General features: G+C 39.2%; 1 protein-coding gene across 4 annotated transcripts; it reads right to left on the bottom strand.

The window, feature by feature from the left end:
* Positions 1-8555: 8555 nt before the first annotated feature.
* LOC127435600 (ubiquitin-conjugating enzyme E2 Q2-like) lies at positions 8556-26164 on the bottom strand. Of its 4 annotated transcripts, none has more exons than XM_051689173.1 (13): positions 25901-26164; positions 24380-24484; positions 22482-22604; positions 22314-22370; positions 21774-21932; positions 11596-11680; positions 11413-11473; positions 11207-11297; positions 11040-11098; positions 10439-10487; positions 10089-10184; positions 9907-9973; positions 8556-9823 (listed from the first exon to the last, which is right to left on the bottom strand). In XM_051689173.1, the coding sequence occupies exons 1-13, from the start codon at positions 26057-26059 to the stop codon at positions 9792-9794; spliced, it is 1143 nt and encodes a 380-aa protein (XP_051545133.1). In that variant the 5' UTR covers positions 26060-26164; the 3' UTR covers positions 8556-9791. The 4 variants fall into 4 exon arrangements, with proteins under 4 accessions (XP_051545133.1, XP_051545136.1, XP_051545134.1 ...); XM_051689176.1 differs by having other exon boundaries at positions 21789-21932; XM_051689174.1 differs by having other exon boundaries at positions 21774-21929.
* Between the last annotated feature and the right edge of the window lie 415 nt (positions 26165-26579).

The raw sequence follows: 26579 nt of genomic DNA, 5'->3' as shown, positions 1-26579 counted from the left end.
TTGGGCATCTGTAGATAGAGCTTTAATTGTTGGTGAATTCAACATTCACATAGATAATGAAAATGACACATTGGGATTAACATTTATCGATATTCTTAACTCTCTTGGAAACAGACAAAATGTGACAGGACCAACTCATCGCCATAATCATATGCTAGATTTAATTCTGTCATACGGAGTTGATGTTGATACTATAGAAATTCTACCGCAGAGTGATGACATCTCAGATCATTACCTCATCTCTTGTTTGCTGCGATCAGCTAATGTCACTCAATCTACACCACGCTATCGTTCAGGTAGAACTATTCTTTTGACCACTAAAGATAGCTTCACTAGTGATCTTCCAGAATGGTCTCACATACTCAGTAAGCCAAAAAGTGTAACTTGATGTAATAACAGAAAATATAAATACAGTCTTCTCTAGCACTCATGACACTGTCACCCCCCTTTGATTGAAGAAAATTAAAGAAAAAAAGCCCCACACCATGGTACAATGATCACACTCATGCTCTCAAGAGAGCAGCTCGGAAAATGGAGCACAAGTGGAAGAATACAAAATTAGAGGTATTTCACGATGCATGGAAGGATAGTGTCTGTAGCTACAGACAGGCACTAAAGGCTGCCAGGTCAGCATATTTTAGCAAATTCATAGAAAATAACCACAACACTCCTTGGTGTTTATTCATTACTGTGGCTAAGTTGGTTAGGAATAAAGCCTCAACTGAACCAGAGACTGCACTTATCAGTTACAAATCACTTGCTCTTATCATCTGACCGTGGCGGTATTTCTCTTCTAGTGCTTTCAGATCTTAGTGCTTCCTTCAACACCATAGATCATGACATTCTCTTGAATAGGCTGGAGAATTACGTTGGCATTAGTGGACTTGCATTAGCATGGTTCAAGTCCTATTTATCAGACCACAACCACTTTGTATGTGTAAATGAGGAATTGTCAAATCAAACAAAAGTATGGAGTGCCACAAGGATCAGATTTAGGGCCTCTGCTTTTCTCTTTGTATATGCTTCCCCTGGGAGATAGTATCAGAAATCGTGGAATAAATTTCCACAGTTATGCCGATGATACCCTACTTTAGATTTCTTCTAAACCCGACGAAATTTCACAATTCTCCAAATTAGCAGAGTGTATCAATGAAATCAAGGATTGGATGGTCAGAAATTTCCTTCTACTCAATTGTCAAAACAGAGGTACTAATTATTGGACCAAAAACCTCAAAATAAGCCACTAAAATATCATTTGACTCGATGGATGTAGTTACGTCATCTTCTACAGCGAAGAATTTAGGTGTTATATTTGATACCAATCTGTCAAATCAAATTTCCAATGTTTGTAGGACAGCATTCTTCTACCTCAGAAATATTGCTACATTTGAATTCAGAAGTTTACATACTCTTAGGTTGAAATCATTAAAACTCATTTTTTAACTACTCCACAGTGTCATTCGCAAACTATAGTTTTGGCAAGTCATTTAGGACATCTGCTTTGTGCATGAAATTAGTAATTTTTCCAACAATTGTTTACAGACAGATTGTTTCACATTTAACTGACTATATCACAATTCCAGTGGGTCAGAAGTTTACATACACTAAGTTAACTGTGCCTTTAAGCAGCTTAGAAAATTCCAGAAAATGATGTCAATCCTTTAGGCAATTAGCTTCTGATAGGCTAATTGGAGTCAATTGGAGGTGTACCGGTGGATGTATTTTAAGGCCTACCTTCAAACTCAGCCTCTTTGCTTGACATCATGGGAAATTCAAAAGAAATCAGCCAAGACCTCAGAAAAAGAAAAAAAAATTGTGGACCTCCACAAGTCTGGTTCATCCTTGGGAGCAATTTCCAAATGTCTGAAGGTACCCCATTCATCTGTACAAACAATAGTGCGCAAGTATAAACACCATGGGACCACACAGCCATCATACTGCTCAGGAAGGAGACGCATTCTGTCTCCTAGAGATGAATGTAGTTTGGTGCAAAAAGTGCAAATCAATCCCAGAACAATGGCAAGGGACCTTGTGAGGATGCTGGAAAAAACAGGTAGACATGTATCTATATCCACAGTAAAATGAGTCCAATATCCACATAACCTGAAAGGCTGCTCAGCAATGAAGGAGCCACTGCTCCAAAACCGCCATAAAAAAGCCAGACTACAGTTGCAAGTGTACATGGGGACAAAGATCTTACTATTTGGAGAAATGTCCTCTGGTCTGATGAAACAATAATTGAACTGTTTGGCCATAATGACCATCGTTATGTTTGGAGGCAAAAGGGTGAGGCTTGCAAGCCGAAGAACACCATCCCAACTGTTAAGCATGGGGGTGGCAGCATCATGTTGTGGGGGTGCTTTGCTGCAGGAGGGACTGGTGCACTTCACAAAATAGATGACATCAAGGAAAATTATGTGGATATATTGAAACAACATCAAGACATCAGCCAGGAAGTTAAAGCTTGGTCGCAAATGGGTCTTCCAAATGGACAATGAACCCAAGCATACCCCCAAATTTGTGGCAAAATGGCTTAAGGACAACAAAGTCAAGGTATTGGAGTGGCCATCACAAAGCCCTGAACTCAATCTGATAGAAAATTTATGGGCAGAACAGAAAAGGTGTGTGCGAGCAAGGAGGCCTACAAGCCTGACTCAGTTACACCAGTTCTGTCTGGAGGAATGGGCCGAAATTCCAGCAACTTGTGAAAAGGTTGTGTAAGGCTAACCAATATGTTTGGCCCAAGTTAAACAATTTAAAGAGAATGCTACCAAATACTAACAAAGTGTATGTAAACTTCTGACCCACTGGGAATGTGATGAAAGTGGTAAAAGCTGAAATAAATCACTCTCTCTACTATCATTCTGACATTTCACATTCTTAAAATAGTGATCCCAACTGACCTAAGACAGGTAATGTTTTCTACGATTAAATGTCAGGAATTGTGAAAAACTGAGTTTAAATGTATTTGACTAAGGTGTATGTAAACTTCTGACTTCAACTGTAAGTTACGACACATGCTCTCTGTTGCTGATGCCGAAAAACTAATTCATGCGTTCATAACCTCAAGACTAGATTATTGTAATGCATTACTGGGAGGATGTACTGCAAGTTCAATAAATAAACTTCAATTGGTTCAAAATGCATCTGCCAAAGTGCTGACTAGAACCAAGAAATATGATCATATTAGCCCAATTTTATCATCGTTACACTGGCTACCTGTTAAATTTCATATTAATTTAAAAATTCTGTTAACTACATACAAAGCTTTGAATGGTCTAGCTCCACAGTACTTAAGTGACCTTCTACCATGCTATATTCCATCACGTTCATTACGATCACAAATTCTGGCCTGTTAATAGTTCCTAGAATATCAAAATCCACAAAAGGAGGTAAATCCTTTTCCTATTTGGTTCTAAAACTATGGAATAGTCTCCCTAACACTGTTCGGGATGCAAACACACTCACTCAGTTTAAGTCTAGACTAAAGACTCATTGTGACAAGTCTCTAGTTCTCATCAGGAAGGAGGAAATGGGAGCCGGTTAAATAATCCAATGTAAGGCTTTGTTCACACACTTTTCAGTGACATACATAAACGAATGCTTTTCAGCAGGACAAATGCGCACACAAATGCGGCTTTGTGCATATCTCTCTCTCCTCCGGCAGTCTGGATTGCCCTTTTATACCCCTCCAACTCTCACTACAACACAAAACAGCTGTTAGAGGTAATTTCCCACAGGTGTCAATACTTACCACTCTTCCTCTCCCAGTCTCGCTCTCTACAGATGTCGCTTGGCCATGCCCATATCACCACATTCCCCCATCGCCCGACTCAGGCCGGGAAGCCATCCGGCCTGTCACTGACATGGGAGTTAAGGGGATCTGCCAACGTCCCTTCATCAAATCCAGTGTCGAATAAAAGCGAGCCGTGCCTAATCGATCGAGCAGTTCATCAATCCGAGGCATTGGAACCACCATTGCCAAAGTCACGGGAACCGCCTTTCTTCATGGTTTTAGGAGGTTGAGGTGGTAAATCTGATGATCTCTGCCTCTATCCATTCGTTTCACTTCATAATCGATTTCCCCGACTCGCCGCGTGACGTCAAAGGGTCCTTGCCACTTGGCGAGTAATTTAGAGCTCAATGTGGGGAGCAATACAAGGACTTTATCTCCCGGTGTAAATTCCCTTAGTTGTGTGCCCCTGTTATACAGCCGGCTTTGACGTTTTTGAGCCTGGAGCAAATTCTCTTGTGTTAACTGCCTGGAGTTTTGCTCTCAGGTCAAGAGCGTATTGAATTTTGTTTTTGCTCTTTTCCCTCCTCCCAATTTTCTCGTAGGATGTCGAGCATGCCACGTGGTCGACGCCCATACAATAATTCAAATGGGGAGAACCCTGTGGAGGCTTGCGGGGCCTCTCGTACTGCAGATAATAGGGGCTTGAGCAACTTGTCCCAATTTCGAGTGGATTCGTGCACGAATTTACGAATCATATTCTTAAGGGTCTGATTAAATCGGTCGACCAAGCCATCCATTTGGGGGTGGTAAACACTGGTACGAATCGATTTAATCCCCAGTAATTCATACAGTTCACGTAGTGGACATGACAAACATGGTGCCCTGATCAGTGACGATTTCTTTTGGAATCCTCACTCGGGAGATTATTCTGAAAAGTCTCTCCACATCACTTCATGCTGAAATGTTGGGTAGAGGCACTACTTCTGGATATCGCGTTGCGTAGTCCACCAGAACCAACACAAAGCGATGCCCGCAGGCCATCCGCTCTAATGGCCCGACGATGTCCATACCAATTCTTTTGAAAGAGAACTCAATCAATGGAAGGGTGCACAATGGCGCTCTTGGGGTGACCGGCGGATTCACCAACAGACATTCATGGCATGCCGCACATGACCTGCGAACATCCCTGCGAATGCCAGGCCAATAGAAACGGGCCATTAGACAGTTCAGTGTCTTTTCCTGCCCTAAGTGACCCGCCATCGGATTATGAGCGGTCTGGAATAACATTTCTAACAAGGAGAGGATGGGAGAGAGAGAAAAGAGGAAGAGGGCTCACCGGCCCCCAAATACGCCACCATATGGTCCTCAGCCAGCTGGACTGCCTCATCTAGCGACACCGGTTGGTGGCACTGAACCCCCTCCGCCATTCCTTTCGGTAGCCGGGTGATGAACTGCTCCAGTACCACCAGATCGAGCACTCCCTCGGTGTCGCATTCTTCAGCCAGCAGCCACCTTCAGCATGTCACGGAGCTGTTGGGCAAATGCGAACTGGTGGCCATGCTCACCAAGCGTCCGCGAGCGGAAGTGCTGCCGATGTTGTTCTGGGAAGCTGTTGGACTTCCCCGGACAACAGCTGCAGTAGGTGGGCTGCCCACTGGGACCTCGGCCACTTCCATGCATCAGCCGTCTGCTCAAAGAGCTTGACGGAAGCCTCCAGGTCGTCTTGAGGTCCCATCTTGAAAAGCGTGACATGCGGCACGGCCATAGGTAGGTCAGTGGTCGTGGCTGAAGACCCCTCCTTTTGTACCAAGCTCTGTAGTACCTGCTGGTCCTCCGCTTGAGCCTGAAAGAGTGCCTGGAACCGCTGCTCCTGTTCCAGATGCAGCTCAAGCAGAGACTGATGTTGCGCTTGGTGGATGCTGGCAAGGGTCTTGAATACTTCAGCCAGTGGTGAGGATTCCATGATGCCGTTTTCTTCCTCCTAATCCCGGATTTCAGCACCACTGTGACAAGTCTCTAGTTCTCTTTGGGAAGGAGGAAGCAGGAGCCAGTTAAACAATCCAACGTAATGCTTTATTCACACACTTTTCAATTACACATAAACTAATGCTTTTCAGCAGGACAAATGCACACACAATCACGGCTTCGTGCGTCTCTCTCTCTCTCTCCCCTCCGGCGGTTTGGATTGCCCTTTTTTCCTCCTCCAGCTCTCACTGCAACACAAAACAGCTGTTAGAGATAATTTCCCACAGGTGTCAATTTATATCCTGAGGTTACCAAAGCCAGCCAGATCCAGCTCCGTTCCTGCTTCGTGTCGCACTCCACTGCCATGTGTTGCCGAGAGATGACGACAAACTACAGCCGGTGCTAGCCAGACATCACTTCAGTTTTTTGACTTCAGAGGATGAACTGATGCCAACTCCAACTGTAAGACATCGGATACTTCATATGCCACTGCCTGAACCTTGGACTTAGGATGAACCTCACCGAAATGACCTACTGGTTGAACTGTGATGCACCTCATTGATCTCTGCCTGCATCACCTTATTTATGGACTACACTCTTGAAATGGAATACATAGACTATCAATTAATTGCCAACAAAAGCCTTCATCAGCCAACTAACAAAGAACAATGCATCTATGTGAACTTCTGCAGTTAATCCAGGATGGACTTCAAAGACATTAGTCATAAATCTTACAGTTCATACAAAATCTTTGTATAAACACTGGCCCTTAACACTTAGTTTACAAATTTTAAACCATGACTTGCACTGCACACAAATAACTAATATTGCCATTAAATTCATGCTGTTTAGCCAGAGGGGAACTGGCCCCCACAGTGAGCCTGGTTTCTCCCAAGGTTATTTTTCTCCATTAACAAACATCGTATGGAGTTTTGTGTTCCTTGCCACAGTCGTCTTCAGCTTGCTCACTGGCGTTCTAAATACAATTATTAACTATTTAATAATTTTTATACACAATTTACAATTAAACAATGATGACTCAAGATTTTATAGATATTACAGTTTCATTTTCTGTTAAAGCATGATTTTCTGTAAAGCTGCTTTGAAACGGTGTGTTGTGAAAAGTGCTATACAAATAAAAATGACTTGCCTCTGGTTTTGTTAAACATGCACCATTTAAGCACAAAGAACATGGTACCATGTTCTTTTGGTATATACACAGTAGCACTTCTAGTTGAAAAAAATCTGTCTGACTTGAGGTTCTCTACGTGACATCTCCTCAACTCCCGAAGGATTATGTGATAAAGTTTCCAGTCGATGCGCACTTCAGAATATCACCAGAAATTGTAGGTCAAAGGTTTTTTTTTCACTTTTTTATAAATACAGAGAATTTGTTTTTGAGTTCCTCATGCTTTTTTAAAATGAATATTTTATAATAACAGGCAACCCAATGAGGTTCCTCGTAAAATTCTTTATTCATAAACTTGATGCAAGTTTACAAATATACTGTACATGGTCAAAATTCTCTTGCAATCGAAAAAAAAAAAAAAGAAAAAATATAACAAAAACCACAGAAAGCATGCCAACAGTGTGAGCTTCAAAACCCATTCTGTTATGAGATGGCACCAGAGAGAAGTTCTGTTATTTGTTTCTGGAGCTTCACGTTCAAAGTGAGACAAGGAAAGAGTAAAGTAACCTAGGTCAATGCAGACAAACCTGGGTCAATCACTTTTGAGAACGCAGATGTATTGAATTCTGAGATGACAAGTCTATTTAAAGGAACATCAATTGGAGAGATCTGCCTTTTAATTGTACATCACTGATGAAACCAAAACCGAGCACTTAACTGTTAAAACAGGACAGCAGCATTAACTTGCAAAGCAGACACTTGAGTTATTCAAGATATTCCTTTTGCAATCGCTCTTTTGAATTACATTTACATTTGATTGTAGTAAAAGATTACATTTGCATCCATGTTAAATATATAAGCTATGTATCCAAGAGCCTCTCTGTTATGTGATGCTGGTCGCTCAGGAGTTTTAACAAGAACTTCTTAAACTCTGTGCAGATCCAAGAGGCACAGAATCACAACATTCTGTGCACATACTGAACCCAAATGTCCCACAATATTTACAACTTGGAGGGTTGCTCTTTTAGAAGGTTGAGAAACAAAATGTAACTGCATTTATGTGATTAAATTTGACCAAGAACTAAGATTCAGTAAACATAATGAGAACAAGATAATAGGGCATTTCTGATATGCTAATGCAATCATCCAATTACCATTGGCCTTTAACACTTATTATCATGATGGAAACAAGCCCCTTGATAAAATACTTAATAGCTAAACTGTGGCAAGAGGAAGCTGTTAAATACTACTTTAAATTGAGCTAGAGCAAGTGGACAGATAAAACAAAATGGACCAAAAATATTTGTAGAACAGAATGGATTTTCCTGAGTTTTCATTGAAAATTGTGTGATGCCTAAAGATACGGCAACCTTTGACAGCCATCAGAGCTGAAAATTCAGTTCTATAATTCACTGCAACACAAAGTTGCAGGTGACAAAGCAATCGTAAGGTATGATGTATTTTGACCATGAACGCTTAAGTTTTGACCATTAAGACTCTATACTGGACAATCATATCCTGGAGGTATATTAAACAATGCCATTGCGAGAATTGTCCATGCTCTTGTAGTGTTGTGCTATGTGAACAGGATTACTTGCACACTTCATTTTAATCCATCTATGCTCACAAAAGGAAACTGATGGTTCCAACACACTTCTGAAAGCATTATGAAGTACTGCTGATAATGGGAGGTCCATTTGTAATGCAAACCTCAAATGTCTCAAATCTGTAACAGCTGTTCTTTAATGGAGCAGAAAACATGAACATCTTTCAAATAGGCAAGGCGACAAAACTGGGGGTGGGAACAAAAAAAAAGTAGTTATATTCATATCACTTATATAAATACAATTTTTAAGATATTACCCCTGTTTTGAGCAATTTTTTTTCGAGACACATCGACCTTTTCTCATTTCGAGTCCCAATGTCTGAATTTCCCCACTTCACATAAACACTACATATAAGACGCTTCAAAACCATTTACAAGTATACAAGTGGAGCTCTGTTCAACTATGGAGCAACGGCAAGTCCTACTCCACCCTTTTCAAAGCCAAAGTTTGCATTTGTCCATTACTGGTCAGATCAGCCACATGCTAAAATTGAGCATAAGGAAACTGGGTGGAATGCATCCTTAATGGAAAAACAAGAGGAGCTAGATTCATATAACTGCCCCATTTACTCTTTCTCGCCATCACCATTAACATTAGGGTTGCTAAAGAAGCTTGCGCATATATTTGTGGCAAGTAATGATTCTTCGACAACATCAGCATTAAATGTACCAATATGTTTTAACTCAGAATGCATGAGGAAAGAGTTTTTATAGATGCAAGAGCAGTGGCACATTGTCTTCACATTGTCTCTAGTTGCATCCATTTCCTGTTTTAAGTTCAGTAAACCACCACTTAAAGTCCAAACACCATGGCCATAAGAACGTCCTTTAAAAGCAGAGAGGATCAGATCCAGCATCTTCGAGCGTCTCCATCCATGTTTTTATCCTGAACAGAGCCATGCTCCAAGGAGTAAAAGTGAGTAGGACAAAGAAGCAAAAAAAAAAAATAAAAAAAAAAATTGTCTTTCTCTGATCAGGACACCTGGAGCCATTTCCAAACTCCATGTTAGATGCCTATTAGTACCAAGGCTCTGAACGTCCCATCAGTGTAAGACAACATGTATAAGAAAGAAAAAGAGCATGAGAAACAAAGAGAAATCCAGACATCATGTTATGGAGGAGTGACTGAGGCATGGGATCTGGTCAAAAAAGTCCAGCCTTGCAGAAGATAAAGGACAATGCAAATTTCCGATTATTCTAGACAGCAAGAGGGGAAATGTTTCCCCGCTGATGGTTTCCACTTACACGAGGGGGCATCATACTCAAGCTGAAGAGGTGAATAACATTAGTAAAATAAAGCAAATGTTTGACCAGATATCCCATGTTTGCAGTGTGCAAGCAGATCAATGCTTCTCCTAGCCATCTTCTTTAGGGGGTGTGTACCAGCCTAGAGAAGAAGAAAAACACACAGAGTAAGAATAGTTCAAAACACATTATTTTTAATTGGGTCATTTCAGTTTCAATACCTACCATTCTTTTCATGGATCTGAACCAATGATTTGTATGACTGTTGTGCTCTGGCAAGATTGTATTGATTCTGCATAAAAACAAAGAACCACCAATGTCAAACTGTTCTTCAACATTACTCCAAGCATGGGGGGAGAGGGGGCAGCTCTAGTGAACTTGACAAGAAAGAAGAGAGCTGATCAAACCTTATTTGCTCCAAACTGCACTCTGGCTTTCCCTTTGACAAGCGTGGCATTGATTTGCATGATGACTGACTCTATTGAGTAGGCACTGCTCCAGCCCTGTTATCAACAGAAGAGATCAAAAGATTTAATCCAAATCCAGGAAATGTGCAGAAACCTAAACAAAATTATACCCAGCCCCCCACATTTACAGCTTCCATTAACATGCTTTTTATATCCAGATATTAACTGGATATTCTTTAGCTGGATTGCATTTACACCTTGCAGTAAAATGCTTCCCACTGTGATCAGATAGACAAGTTAAATGTTAATGCAAGGTTTAAATAAGGCCATAGTAAAATGGAAAATCAAACCTGTTTGGTAAGTAGCTCCATACACAAGGCTCCTCCTCCAAGAACATAGCTGGATAAAGACAAACCCATTTATTATTAGGATGAACAAATATCATAGATCATAATTTTTTATATATTGTTATTTTGAAACTTAATTTCATAAAAAGGAAAAAATTAAGTTCCCATTTGCATACCTGTATACTAATAATATAAATGTGCTGGCTTACTAATTTACAAATACAACTATTAAGACAACAATGTATCCTATATAAATCAAAATGGATCCCATCTTTTTTTTTATGGATCCTAAGAAATGATCATAGTCTAAAATGTTTCACCCTATCCAAATCCAATTAAAATCCTGATGCATAAAATTACGTTTTGCATCAAATTTTCAACATATCACTTTATGAATGCGTTTTCATGTTGTTTTCAAAAATGTAAGTGTTTAACCCAAAAGACTAATAACAAAGGTCTTACGAGTACTGAAACATGCAGTCCTATTTAAGTGCAAATATATAGACAATGAATGTAAAAAATAAAAATAAAAATAAAAAATATCATTCATACAAGTAAACCAGCATAGTAGGTCATGACTATGTTTAAAGGTTCTCAAGCTCACCCTCCAGACAGGACAGGAGACACAACCCGCACAAATGGAGGATCAAAAGGAAAGTTATCCTGCCATCAGAAAAATAGAAAACAGAAATTCAGCTCTCTCTCATCTCATTCAAAACATCAGCAATTAGCACTGTTTTTTTTCTTCATTAGAAGAAACAAACTACTTACCTTATAAGAAAAATTGAGCAAAATGTAGTCCATGCCTTCTTTTTCCTTCAAAACCTGTAAATCACTGTGCAACGGACTGTCTGGGTCAACCCTTAATGACAGAAAAATGTAAAACATTGCAAACAACAGCATCCAGACACAAAGACGAACACTAAAAACATCAACCAACATGATATTTGATATTGCTGTTATGCATCTGTACTTACGTCCTTAACTTGACATGCCACTCATACAGGCTATCATTGACTAACTCCACTGAATAGATACCTTAGACAGAATGTAATGGTGAACAGATCAGACTTTATCTTTTCACTGGAACAAGATCAAGCAAACAGAAACCGTGAGACATGGAAATGTCATTCTTGTAATGCATATCAGACTGAAATTACCTGTCTTGTAACTCTGTGATCTATAGATCTCCCTGAGTTCCTTCATGAGTCTGTCAGAGGCCTGAACTGAACCAGAAACTGCACCCTGAAAGACCAACAATAAAGGTATTTAGGGAACATATACAGCACAGTGATACATAATATTCAAAATTATTCTTCAGTGTACATGGAGTTTGCAAATAGCAGACAAAAAACAAAATCTCTGCATTAGTGCTTTTTACCACAAATGATGAGGAGAGAAGAGTAGTAAACGCAATTCATTATTCAAAAAAAGTTACTTTTACCTATGAGCATTAGGGCCAGGTATTGATACAGATTTCCCGATTCAATTCCGATTCACAAGATCTCGATTTGATATGGATTCATATGGGTACATTTCTGATACAATGTCCATTTTGCCACATATAAAATAAATTCTCTCTCATCTAATGTTGTTAATTACAGGTGCATCTCAATAAATTAGAATGTCGTGGAAAAGTTCATTTATTTCAGTAATTCAACTCAAATTGTGAAACTCGTGTATTAAATAAATTCAGTGCACACAGACTGAAGTAGTTTAAGTCTTTGGTTCTTTTAATTGTGATGATTTTGGCTCACATTTAACAAAAACCCACCAATTCACTATCTCAACAAATTAGAATACATCATAAGACCAATAAAAAAAACTTTTTTAGTGAATTGTTGGCCTTCTGGAAAGTATGTTCATTTACTGTATATGTACTCAATACTTGGTAGGGGCTCCTTTTGCTTTAATTACTGCCTCAATTCGGCGTGGCATGGAGGTGATCAGTTTGTGGCACTGCTGAGGTGGTATGGAAGCCCAGGTTTCTTTGACAGTGGCCTTCAGCTCATCTGCATTTTTTGGTCTCTTGTTTCTCATTTTCCTCTTGACAATACCCCATAGATTCTCTATGGGGTTCAGGTCTGGTGAGTTTGCTGGCCAGTCAAGCACACCAACACCATGGTCATTTAACCAACTTTTGGTGCTTTTGGCAGTGTGGGCAGGTGCCAAATCCTGCTGGAAAATGAAATCAGCATCTTTAAAAAGCTGGTCAGCAGAAGGAAGCATGAAGTGACTTCCAAAATTTCTTGGTAAACGGGTGCAGTGACTTTGGTTTCAAAAAACACAATGGACCAACACCAGCAGATGACATTGCACCCCAAATCATCACAGACTGTGGAAACTTAACACTGGACTTCAAGCAACTTGGGCTATGAGCTTCTCCACCCTTCCTCCAGACTCTAGGACCTTGGTTTCCAAATGAAATACAAAACTTGCTCTCATCTGAAAAGAGGACTTTGGACCACTGGACAACAGTCCAGTTCTTCTTCTCCTTAGCCCAGGTAAGACGCCTCTGACGTTGTCTGTGGTTCAGGAGTGGCTTAACAAGAGGAATACGACAACTGTAGCCAAATTCCTTGACACGTCTGTGTGTGGTGGCTCTTGACGCCTTGACCCCAGCCTCAGACCATTCCTTGTGAAGTTCACCCAAATTCTTGAATCGATTTTGCTTGACAATCATAAGGCTGCGGTTCTCTTGGTTGGTTGTGCATCTTTTTCTTCCACACTTTTTCCTTCCACTCAACTTTCTGTTAACATGCTTGGATACAGCACTCTGTAAACAGCCAGCTTCTTTGGCAATGAATGTTTGTGGCTTACCCTCCTTGTGAAGGGTGTCAATGATTGTCTTCTGGACAATTGTCAGATCAGCAGTCTTCCCCATGATTGTGTAGCCTAGTGAACCAAACTGAGAGACCATTTTGAAGGCTCAGGAAACCTTTGCAGGTGTTTTGAGTTGATTAGCTGATTGGCATGTCACCATATTCTAATTTGTTGAGATAGTGAATTGGTGGGTTTTTGTTAAATGTGAGCCAAAATCATCACAATTAAAAGAACCAAAGACTTAAACTACTTCAGTCTGTGTGCATTGAATTTATTTAATACACGAGTTTCACAATTTGAGTTGAATTACTGAAATAAATGAACTTTTCCACGACATTCTAATTTATTGAGATGCACCTGTATAAAGGAACCTCCTACTTACAATTCAAAAATATTAATTTTACAAATTATATTTTATCATTAGTTTTTCATCAGATTGGTCACATTTTAGCTTTTGAAAAATGTTCAAATTCAGTCTACTCAATCAATGTCTTGAAATTGCATATATAATGTTGCATATATGTTACATTCTTCACGTTTACTTGCATAATTGATACTATTTACAAGTATTTATACATTGATATGTAGAACATCTGCTTAATTGGTACTCTTTTAGGGTTGCAACGGTATGAGACTTTCACGGTACAATAACCATCTCAGAAAATATCACGGTTTCACGGTATACGGTATTACACAATTATTATCAGTTACAATGTCCCTTAAAGGAGCGAAAACAGAAGTTTTTTTTCCCTGTTTTATAATAACAGATTTTTATAATAATTGAAACAATTTTTTTTTTAAATGGAAGTATATGTAAAAAAAAAGTCTCCCTTTTGAAAATAAAATAAATTGAATATGAAAGCTAACAGAACTATAATAATAAACCTAATTATAAACATGATCAATAGCATGTAACTATAACATGTTATATAACTAAAGCATGTTAGTTTACATGTTAGCATAGCATGTTAAATTAACTACTAAATGAAAACATCAGCTGTGTGAGCTTTTAAAGTAATGTCCTATGATTATTCACAATTAACATATACTGTAGGTGTGCAACCGCACAGCCAGACTGCTCCTGTCTGTACCTTTAACTCAGTGGTTCTCAACTGGTTTTGCTTCAGGACCCAGATTTTACATTGGAAATCAAGTGGCGACCCACCATAGTAAAGACATAATCTGTATTTAATGTATCCTGGGTCACATTTCCTTTTATGTTGCATAGTTTTGTTCATGGTTTTCAAGGACATGCATCAAGTGACATTTTTGCTGTTGATGTCAACAACAAAAGCGACAGGAAGTTTTCTCCCCCCCCTTTTAATAATTGAAGAGCATATTTACTTACATGAGCCCATTATTATCCTGTTTGTTTCCTAATTTCAAACATAATTCAAACAGAACATACATATTACACAGGAGGAAAGGCTCCTCCTTACCATGGTTAGGTCAGTGTAGCTAGTCTTAAATAATAGATAATAATAATAATAAATTATAGTATTTATGAAAATATAAATACTAGCTGAAACACATCTTGAAACTTTAACTACAACTGCCACTGTTGATATAAAATGAGGTCTAATAGATTCTACATTTAGATTATTTCATATGAAACTATAACATTTTGTCAAAATATAACAGTTACTTTTACTCATGTAAAATCGTGAAAATTCTCTAAAGGTGATGTATAATAATAAAACATAAAAAATAAAATGGCGCATAGCACACTGTTGCTCTTTTCATCAGTGCTGTTTGGCATGTCAGGGCTGCCTACTGTTTGAGAGGTTCGACTTGACTTACTCCATAACGCTTTAAACTTTCTTTCTTTCTTTCCATTTTTAATGCCATGACAGCTTCTATGGCTATATTCATGGCGAGAGCCAGTTTAGTTTTTCAAGAGTAAAATTAAAAAAAGGTGATTACGATTTTTAGAAAAAAAATTCTAAAAACCTTAAAACTAAATTTGGATTTACTTGGTTAAAAACCTTTTCAAAAGTGTCAACAGAATAATACAGGTTCCTCAAGTGTGTAGAAGCGTTACAGTCCAGTAAGACATGTTTAATGGATAGTGGGCTCTGAGAGGATGGGCACTTTGGTGAATTTTCTCCAGATAGTAAAAATTGGTGTGTAAGCCTTGCGTGTCCTATCCGGCATCGAGTGCAAGTGACTTGATCCCAATGATTGTTAAAAGGGAATACGTGTCCTGTCCCAACAACAGGATTTATTTCCCATAATTTGTTGGTTAAACATTGATCCCATTCTATCTGCCATTTGTTTTTAGTGTATATGTTTAATGCTGGTTTTAGGTCTGTGAATGGAATAGAGCATTTTACTGGTTCTGAGCATAATGTTTCTTTTGCAGCTCTATCTGCCTGTTCATTTCCAGAGATTCCCGAGTGGCCAGGTACCCAGCAGAAAATAATATTAAAATTCTTTGATTCCAGAGATGGTACTTTAAAATCTTCACGATTATTGGGTGATCGGTTCTTATAGACTCCAATGCTTCCAGACATGATTTACAATCAGTTATCATTAAAAAGGATTTCTGTGGAACAGTCTCAATGAACTTCAGTGCTATTAATAAAGCATTTGCTTCTGAAGTAAAAACTGAACTTTGGTCAGGGATGCGGATGCCTTGACACAGTTGACTTGTTGCAAAGGCTGCTGCCACTTGATTTCCAGATTTGGATATATCTGTATATATTGGGATATGTTGTGGGAACACTGCTCTTATATCCAGGAACTGTTGGTAAAATTCATTCGGATGAGTTTTTGATTTTTGGTTTCTCGTTAAATCCAGATGGATTTTGGGCTTTTTGAGATCCCATGGGGGGATTTCGGAAAAAGGTGTCTGCTCCAGAATGTTTAGATCCACTTTTAGATTCTCCAGATGGGTTTTTACTCGTAGGCCAAATGGACGAATATAGGGGACGAACTTCTTTCATATAGTATTAAATGTTGAGTTGAGAAAACTACTGGATAGGCTGGATTTTCTTTATTTGTTTTCAGTTTGATTGCATATTGTAGGGTCAGCTTTAGGCATCTGATTTCCAAGGAAGGTTCATTGGCTTCCACATATAAACTTTGAATTGGTGATGTTCTGTATGCTCCTAAGGCCAGTCGAATACCTTGGTGGTGAACAGTATCTAGAAGTCGCATATATGATCTCCTGGCTGATCCATAAATGATGTTTCCATAGTCCAGCTTTGAGCGAATTAAGGTGTCTACTCCCCATTTGGTTTTGGATAAAACCTTTAAAACGTTCATAGCTTTAAAACATTTATTTTTCAATAATTTAATATGAGGGATAAAAGACAGCTTGCTCTCAAAATTGATACGAAGGAACCTGTTCTCTTTTTTATGACTTTGATGGGGACTCCATCCATAAACAGCTCTGGTTCATTGTGTAACGAACGGAGCTGACAGAAATGCATACAGACAGTTTTTGTTTGTGAGAACTTGAAACCATTCTGAGTTGACCAGGAGTGCATTTTGTTTATCTTCAGTTGGATTTTTCGCTCGATAGTATGCATGTACTTGCTTCTGTAGCAAATGCAGATGTCATCTACATATAAACTACAATGAACATGAGAACCAAACGACTTTCGCAATGCTGTATATTTTAATACTAAAGACAGTTACTGATAGAATACTACCTTGAGGTACTCCAAGTTCTTGTTTATGTAGACTGGACAAGGTGTTTGCTATCTTTACTCTAAAAAAAAAAAGTCTGTTTGATAAAACATTTTCAATGAATGTTGGCAGGTGACCTCTAAAATTCATTCGATACAGATCCTTTAATTGATCCATGTTTCAACGTCGTGTCGTAGGCTTTCTCCAGATCAAAGAAGACAGCTACAACATGCTCCTTTCTAATAAAAGCATCACGAATATAGCTTTCAAGACAAATAAGATAATCTGTAGTGCTTCTACTTTTCCTGAAACCACGTTGGACATTACTTATGTGATGTTCAGATTCCAGTACCCAGACCAGGTGATCAATGACCATCCTCTCCATTGTTTTACATAAGCAGCTGGTTAAGGCTATAGAGTGATAATTTATGGGATCACTATGGTCTTTTTCTGGCTTTGGAATGGGTATAATTTCTGCATTGCTAGAGCCAAAGTTAATCTTCTCTTTTTCTTGTTGAGCATGAAATATTCGAAAAGCGGGAAGACAGTTCTCAATAGATGAATTGCTTTCGAATGTTCTTGCTAAAATGTTTGCAATTTCTTGTTTTGATGTCAGGAAAGTACCATGCTGTTTGATGTGTTGTATTTGAGGGCCATTGTTTTTTCCCTTCGTTACCCGTATCAAGTTCCATATTTGGTTTGATGAAGTACTTGTTGTCAAGCTGGAAACAAATCTTTCCTTTTTAACTTCATTTATGATTCTTCTTGCTCGTGCTCTACTCATCTTGAGTTTGATATGATTTTCAGTTGACGGGTGTCTAAAGAAAATCCTTTCAGCTTTCTTCCTTTCTTTTATGGTTTCCTTACATTTATTATCAAACCATGGAAGTCGCCTACATTTCATATTTAAAGATTTTCTTGGGATTGTATCATTAGCTATAGCTACAAGCATTTTAGTAAAATTCTGCATAGCATCAAGCCTGTCTTCTGGAAACTGTGCAAGCCTCTCATAACAGAGGGTTTGAAACAAACCAATTAGCTTTTTTAATTTGCCATCTTTGTACATTTGTTTCTACCCCTCTTCCTTTGATGGTTACAATGATTGGGAAGTGGTCACTATCACAGAGGTCATGCCAGACTCTCCATGATAGGTCCAAGTTCAATCCAGGCTGACAAATTGTTAAGTCGATCGCAGAGTATGTTCCATGTCCCGGGTGTAAGTAGGTATTTGATCCATTATTTAAAAGGCATAAAATATGGTTATCTATAAAATCTTCAATCTTCTTACCTTTTGTATTGCAATGATTGCTGCCCCACAGAAAGTTGTGACAATTAATATCGCCCATGAGAATAAAGCAACAAGCTGAGCAACAAGGTGATCTAGGTCTGTGTGTGTCAAGTTTGAGTTTGGAGGAATGTAGATAGAAACAGCTGTGATGGTCAGTTGTACTGCTGTCACCTGTAGGTTGCTTTTAATATTTATATGACTGTGGATTACATCATTTCTTATTAAAATGGCTGTACCACCGGAAGCCCGCTTGTCATTGGGACCGAAGGTTTTATAAATTTTTAAAAGAGTACAATCTGATGCTAATTGTGTTTCCTGAAGACATATGGCTATAGGATTGGTGATTGCAATTAAACATTGTAGTTCCGTAAAATTAGCCCTGATATTACGACAGTTCCATTGGATGATAACATTCTCCATTACCTGTTAGGAAGATTAGGGACAGTTGGTCTGATTTTGCCTTTAGGGGACGGACTTCTACTATGATGTTCCCTCTCTTTCATTTCCACATCTCTAGTTTGCCTGGTCTTTGAAGTTTCGTCCTGGGGTGCTTTTGATTGTGAAGAGCTTGCCTTCTATTGTTTTTATTTGCTTTTAGGTTCTCTGTTATTGAGCTCTGATTGGAATGGATGTCATTTAGAAGAGTTTCGCTTCGAGTTCCTGTATTCTTCGTCTTTGGGGGAGTATTACTATAATTTATAGTTTGGGGTTTATCTTTGTGCATCCAGGTAATATCTGCCTAGCAATCTATTGTTCTCACAGCTTTTTTTACAGCAGAGGTGAAGGTTTTATTCAGAGTAAACACAGGGAAAGCAGCCACCATTTTCTATGCTTCAAGATAACTGATTCTCTTAGTGCATCTGATCTTCTGTATTTCTTTTTCTTTGATCCACATGGGACACTGTTTTGATGCAGCTGGATGGTCACCTGAGCAGTTACAACATTTAGGTGGTTTTTCACAACCCTCTTTGTCATGGCTCTCCTCCCCACAGTTGCAACAAGTATATTTGTTCTTGCAGCCATTGGATCCATGTCCATACCTTTGACAGTTGAAACACTGCAGAGGGTTGGGTACAAATAGGTCCACCGGAACACTTAGTTTTCCAATTCAAATTTTTTCTGGAAATAGCAGTTTATTAAAAGCGAGTATGTACGTACGTACTAGTTTTGATTGTTCACTCTTCTCTCTTGATTATTATTCTTTTAACATTTGTTACTCGAGTCTTGAGTTCATGTGTTATTTCTTCTTCATCCACGTCATCCAGCTCTCTAGTGCGGATTACTCCTTTACTGTAATTCAGAGTTGGATGAGGGAAGGTCTTTATCTGTACTCCAGCTAAAGTGCTGGCATGTAGTAAGTTTTCAGCATTGGCCTTTTTACTGCACTCCACAAGAATTTGTCCAGATCGAAGCTTTTTCACTTCTTTTACTGTACCTGCAATTCCTGCAATACCCTTTTGTATAGCAAAAGGGGAAAGCTTGCTGATTGGAAAGTCTGGAGCAGCAGCTTCAATAATGATACATTTTGGCCAGTCATCATTATTCGGTATAGAGGCACATATGTTTTCTGAAGTATTATCAGTGTCCAAGTCCAAAAAACGCTTTTTTGAGGTGTGTTTTGTAGCCATGTTTTAGTTTTTCAGTTTCATCATCTCTGCTCCCCACCTTGGAGCCCAAAAGAGAGGGATGCACAGCGCCACGGATCTCCAGCAGCTTATGCATCAGGGATACAGGGATGATATACAAGCAAACTGAGCAACAAGTTGCTCAATTTACTTGATTGACTCTTAGCCAATGCCTACTGGGAGTCTGAGAAATATTTGATGCTCAGTTATCCTACATTGAGCAGTCCCAGGGCAAGTCTTGACCAGCCTATTGATTTGATCGAGCCATTCCAACCTCCCACCTAGATGAAGTAGGAGCCAAAGTACCGTGCTGCAATAACGGAGTCTGCAGCAAACCACATTTCTCAGGGACCAGGATCTCTTCCTCCACCGACATGGTTCGCAACTCACAGCAAACGAGTTGTCTCTTTTTCCTATTTCTTGTAATAGTAAAGATGTAAAAAAGAGATCTATTAAACTCCGAGTTCTTACAGAGTGGTGGAAAAACCTTTATAGCTGTGATCCTAGCAAGGGGGGCTTGAGGGTTGTTCTCTCTTGCCCAAGGAGAAGACCCTAGCACTACGGAGGGAAGGAGCATGCCACTGTTCCTTTCATGGGCTACCATCATAAAGTGGGTCCCGTGCCATACCCGTGCCAAGCTTTAAACTAGAAAAGTCTCACTAGAATTTAAATTGGTCACATCAGTTTTGAGGTCTGCGTTCCGCAATATCGAGGGAAGCCCAGTTGTTGCACGCACGCGCCAGAGAGAAGAGCACATCATGATCGCGAGCAGGTTCCGTTACACTTGTGCGAAAGCGCAGATGAGAAGCCTTTAGCTGATTGCTAGATTATCATTAAATCTGCCTCGGCAGTCCTAAATAGGCTATCACTTGGGTGGCTGCTGAAATATCTTCAATGGGAGAACCATGGCATTGTTCTTTCTCTTCTGTCCACGACCCAGTCCGAATAGACCTGCGACCCACTTTTGGGTTGCAACCCACCAGTTGAGAAACACTGCTATAACTCACACACTCACGTCAGACCCCCTCGCCTCGCTTCTCTCTGACATTTTCTCCGCTGCATGTGTGTATGTGGTGCAAGTTGACGAGTCTGACAGGCAGTCGAGGAGGAAAGGAGATGCGCACGCGCAGGTGAGATTCTCCGTCCGGTTGCATTTTTTTTTTCTCAATACCGTAGATAAGCAAATGTACCGTGAAACCGGTATACCGCTGCAACCCTAGTCTCTTTAAGACAGGCAGCATTAGCCAGGGCTGTGTTTCCCAAAAGCATCGAAAGTCGAGTTGATCGTAGGGACCATTGGCGGCAATGGTTTCTACGATCTACTTAGGCTTACGGTGCTTTGGGGAAACACAGCCCAGTAAGCACATATAAGGAGGGAAGACGTGCGTGGTTTATTTAACACATCGGTGTGTGATTAGAATTAAATGTTTATTTTTTGTTGTTTTTAATTAACAACTGACTGTAAAACACAGAAAGAGTATTAAGAGAGACATTATTCAATGACATACGGATCCGTGGATCTCATCTTTGGACATAGAATGATTTAAACCAAACTTTTACTTTTTTACTTTTACTCTCAACACACAGTGAAAAGACCTCTGTGCTAATAACTTTTTCTCCACTATACTACTCAAATCACTGGTGAGTGGAATCATTGAACATTTATTAGCAAGTGACTAATCATAGACATTTTAGTTGCATAGCGTGAGATTTGGTTGCACATGCGAATAATTTACTTGCATTATAGAGGGTTGCCACATAGAGTGAAAGATCGATCTTGGGATTTAAGAATCGATATCGTGATCGTTCAAACGAAGATCGCGATGCATCGGAAAATCTATATTTTTACCCAGCCCTAATGAGCATAATACAAGATTGTCAAAACAGTGGTGTAAAATGTATGAATAACTGTAAGCATTTTAAAATAGCTTCACCCCACCCCCAAAATTGTATAAAAAAGGTACCTTACCGAATGCACACTTACGTTCAAGTGGTCCTGCCTCTGGTTCTTGCGGATTTTCTCCAGAATGGCCAAGTTCTCCTTCTCGATGCCATCATCCTCTGACTTTTTCCCATCAACCGGTTCCTCCTCTTTCATCTCATAGTGGTCTAGATCTTCAATATCCTGCTGCCACAAGAAAAAGCAAAGTGTTAGGTATGAATTGATAACTTTTCTAGTCATAAAGAGAGATGAGAATCCGAAAGAACTCATTAAGGGATAGTTAACCCCAAAATGATTGTTTTTAGGTTGTTCAAAACCTGTATGACTTTCTTTACGGAGCACAAAAGGAGATGTTAGGCAGAATGTTAGCCTCAGTCACCATTCATTTTAATTGCATATTTTATCCATACAGTGAATGGTGACTGAGGTTGTAATTCTGCACAAAATCTCCTTTTGAGTTCCAAGAAAGAAAGTCATACAGGTTTGGAAACAACATGAGGCTGAGTAAATGATGACAGAATAGTCTTTTTTGGGTGAACAAGCTTTAAATGCCCTAATGTATAGTACCTCTGCCATTTCCTCTTCCTCCTCTTCTTCTGATGTCACCTCATCTGTTGTTCCATGCTGTACAGAACATGAACTAACTATTAGTTTGCATTGAACTAAATATCTTAGTAACAAGAAAACAGATGGGAGGGTAATAGGGCTGTGTAAATCCATGCAGGTTTGTCCCACCTTCCTGTCTTGACTAATGGGTCCAGCAGGAAGTGGCTGGTCCAGCATCTCCACATCAGGGTGCTGGGGCAAGTTATACAGTCGGCATAAATCACAGATCAGCCTTTTCAGCTGCTGGAGGAGCTACGTAAGATGAATGAAGTGGCACATTTAATAAGTGATACTATTTAATATTTTCCCACTTACTACTATGAAACAGCATTTCTAATAATCACATACAGGTGCATCTCAATAAATTAGAATGTCATGGAAAAGTTCATTTATTTCAGTAATTCAACTCAAATTGTGAAACACGTGTATTAAATAAATTCAATGCACACAGACTGAAGTAGTTTAAGTCTTTGGTTCTTTTAATTGTGATGATTTTGGCTCACATTTAACAAAAACCCACCAATTCACTATCTCAACAAATTAGAATACATCATAAGACCAATAAAAAAAAACATTTTTAGTGAATTGTTGGCCTTCTGGAAAGTATGTTAATTTACTGTGTATGTACTCAATACTTGGTAGGGGCTCCTTTTGCTTTAATTACTGCCTCAATTCGGCGTGGCATGGAGGTGATCAGTTTGTGGCACTGCTGAGGTGGTATGGAAGCCCAGGTTTCTTTGACAGTGGCCTTCAGCTCATCTGCATTTTTTGGTCTCTTGTTTCTCATTTTCCTCTTGACAATACCCCATAGATTCTCTATGGGGTTCAGGTCTGGTGAGTTTGCTGGCCAGTCAAGCACACCAACACCATGGTCATTTAACCAACTTTTGGTGCTTTTGGCAGTGTGGGCAGGTGCCAAATCCTGCTGGAAAATGAAATCAGCATCTTTAAAAAAGCTGGTCAGCAAAAGGAAGCATGAAGTGCCCCAAAATTTCTTGGTAAACGGGTGCAGTGACTTTGGTTTTCAAAAAACACAATGGACCAACACCAGCAGATGACATTGCACCCCAAATCATCACAGACTGTGGAAACTTAACACTGGACTTCAAGCAACTTGGGCTATGAGCTTCTCCACCCTTCCTCCAGACTCTAGGACCTTGGTTTCCAAATGAAATACAAAACTTGCTCTCATCTGAAAAGAGGACTTTGGACCACTGGGCAACAGTCCAGTTCTTCTCCTTAGCCCAGGTTAGATGCCTCTGACGTTGTCTGTGGTTCAGGAGTGGTTTAACAAGAGGAATACGACAACTGTAGCCAAATTCCTTGACACGTCTGTGTGTGGTGGCTCTTGATGCCTTCACCCAAATTCTTGAATCGATTTTGCTTGACAATCCTTATAAGGCTGTGGTTCTCTCGGTTGGTTGTGCATCTTTTTCTTCCACACTTTTTCCTTCCACTCAACTTTCTGTTAACATGCTTGGATACAGCACTCTGTGAACAGCCAGCTTCTTTGGCAATGAATGTTTGTGGCTTACCCTCCTTGTGAAGGGTGTCAATGATTGTCTTCTGGACAACTGTCAGATCAGCAGCCTTCCCCATGATTGTGTAGCCTAGTGAACCAAACTGAGAGACCATTTTGAAGGCTCAGGAAACCTTTGCAGGTGTTTTGAGTTGATTAGCTGATTGGCATGTCACCATATTCTAATTAGTTGAGATAGTGAATTGGTGGGTTTTTGTTAAATGTGAGCCAAAATCATCACAATTAAAAGAACCAAAGACTTAAACAACTTCAGTCTGTGTGCACTGAATTTAATACACGAGTTTCACAATTTGAGTTGAATTACTGAAATAAATGAACTTTTCCACGACATTCTAATTTATTGAGATGCACCTGTATTAGCAACTTACAAAAGAATGTAACAGGTGTTGATATAAAAACAAAAACAAGTGCCATCTTGGCCAAAATGTGTATTTGGGTTCAATACACACACCTATTTATTTATTTTTTACTAAAGACACTTTCTTACCAAAGTATTGCCTTTTCTAACATCCTCTAGTCGTTCAAGGACTTCGGTCAAACTTGGGTCATCAGAGTCGACGAACCATATTGGCGGGGTTGAAGGGTAAGACTCCTATGAAAATATATAGTTAAAGTCAGCATCTTCATAATTGTATCAAAACACTCCTTTAGCAAGTTTATTCAAGTCAATCTGTCCAGCTAGCTGCATGATCAGCAGCCACATTGCCATGCTCACGGATACTGATACCAGCCAAACCAATCAATCAAATAAACACTGTTGTTGTCAAAATGAATTTAAGGGGGGCACTTTTTCTAAATTAACAACCAGAAAAGACTGTAGCATACTTGTGTAGTGGTATTATTTCAAAGAACTGCGTAAGAGGTTAAATGGTATGCTGTAAAATCATGTGAACATTCTGTTCCCATCCTCTTGCTAGAAATCTCCTATCCCTGTGTCCCCACGTCAGGGGCAACTCAAAGCCAGAATGATGGCGATTGCTTTCTGCTTGTCAAGACCACACACTGACCTTACAGCAACTCACACATTATGATAGAAGCTCAACAAATTTGCTGGCCTCGTCAAAACACAAGTTCGTACAACTGCAGTGATCGTCGCGTTGCAAATCGTTTACACAGTTAATCATCATGTATACTATCAATCTATCGCACTAAATAATTGCTTTAAATCTCAGGGGATAAAAAAAATGAATAAAAAAAAACAACATGCACATTTTGTCATTTACACCATCAATTAACCGTGAACACCAAAGGACTAGTAAGTAGAAAGTTTGGAAGTGCTAATTGTATTACTATTTGTACTATAGTACTACAATTCAGGCAAATAACCCTGTAAAACAAATTCATATAGCTGTAACTGGCAATAAACACGCTACAGTTGTATACTTTTAAATGTACGCATTTCTTGTTGTTTAACAGACCTCGTTAAACGAATAAATTGAGAAAACTAATGACTACACATTATGACTAGTCCAAATTATAACCACGTGTTTAAACTAAAAAATAAATGAATTAATCACCCAAAATTAGGTCTCGGAAAGATTAAACCCTCTTTAGTGCTAAACGTCGTTCCTCAGTCTGTCAGCTAGCTAAAGTATCACCCCAGCTAAATTAGCACACAAGCTAATTATTTGCTAACTGACTTTACAGCAAAAAATGAAAATAACACGAACGCTGGTTAAAACAACGAACCTCGTTTTTATTAACCATCTCATCTTTGATAAAAGCAAACAAGCCTTTATATAAGCAGACTATTTTACCTAGCTAACAAAGTTAAAGTCAGAGCTAACGTAGTAACTTTGTTAGCCAAGCAAACTAGCAAGCTAATATAGCTTCATGCTACGAGTTGTGCTTTTCACCACCATTTGAGAAGGTAATCGATATTAATAACCTCACATGCTTTTTTTCTTGTTATAAAGACTCCAAACACGTCAACATTGAAGCTCAAATGGGTTGTGGGTGTTATTGCACTCGGCCTTTTTTCTTGTTCGCCTGGGCTGGTGAATCTTACCGTAATATTACAGTGAATAATCAGTAGCTTTTCTCCCGTCACATTAAACTGGCAGCTCAGCTCATCGGGCTTCCAGTCGATTATTCGGAATCGCTCATGGTTTGGGTCAAAGATTGACTCAAGGAACTTAAGTTCGGCCTTCAGCCCCGACACCGACATCTTCCACTCATCTCATCAGCAGCCAGGCAGCGGGGGGAAGGGACGCACGGACTACTGCGAGCGCGCAGCTGATTTCAGTGAATGTGTGCGTGCGGAACGGAGCCGAGACTGGAGGAGAGAAACAACAAAGAGGGGGTGGGGAGAGGCGCACTGGTAGAGTAGAAAACAACGCCCGCCGAGAAATTATGTGAGAGGGTGATCAATATATGGGTTGCTGTTGGTTGTCCAATATGTTGTTTATTTCTGGTCGGCCATCCTACAGGCAAGATTTGTCATAATAATAATAATAATAATAATAAACTTTTATTATTATTATAAATATTCTTATAATAATAATAAACATAAAAAATTATTATATTTTGTATAACAATAATTGCAATAAACTATTGCTGTTATTATTATTATTATTATGTATTGGTGCCTGAAGTGTTTTCTAAGTTTAAGCAACTGACCAAAAAAAAAAAAAAAAACTATTCTGATAATGATAAAAATCATTTTTTTTTTAACTTGCCAGTTTTCA

Source organism: Myxocyprinus asiaticus, chromosome 46 (assembly GCF_019703515.2).
Source record: "Myxocyprinus asiaticus isolate MX2 ecotype Aquarium Trade chromosome 46, UBuf_Myxa_2, whole genome shotgun sequence".
Classification (NCBI taxonomy): Eukaryota; Metazoa; Chordata; class Actinopteri; order Cypriniformes; family Catostomidae; genus Myxocyprinus; species Myxocyprinus asiaticus.
Note: the sequence above shows the minus strand (reverse complement) of the source record. Positions and strands in the feature narration are given on the sequence as shown.

Bases quoted from the DNA above. Each gene is read 5' to 3' on its own strand.
- LOC127435600 (XM_051689173.1), bottom strand. From the start codon at position 26,059: ATGTCGGTGTCGGGGCTGAAGGCCGAACTTAAGTTCCTTGAGTCAATC. The intron at 22,605-24,379 runs GTAAGAAAGTGT...CATCTTACGTAG, and splicing joins TTAGAAAAGGCAATACTTTG to CTCCTCCAGCAGCTGAAAAG. The intron at 22,371-22,481 runs GTGGGACAAACC...TGTTCTGTACAG, and splicing joins CCATTAGTCAAGACAGGAAG to CATGGAACAACAGATGAGGT.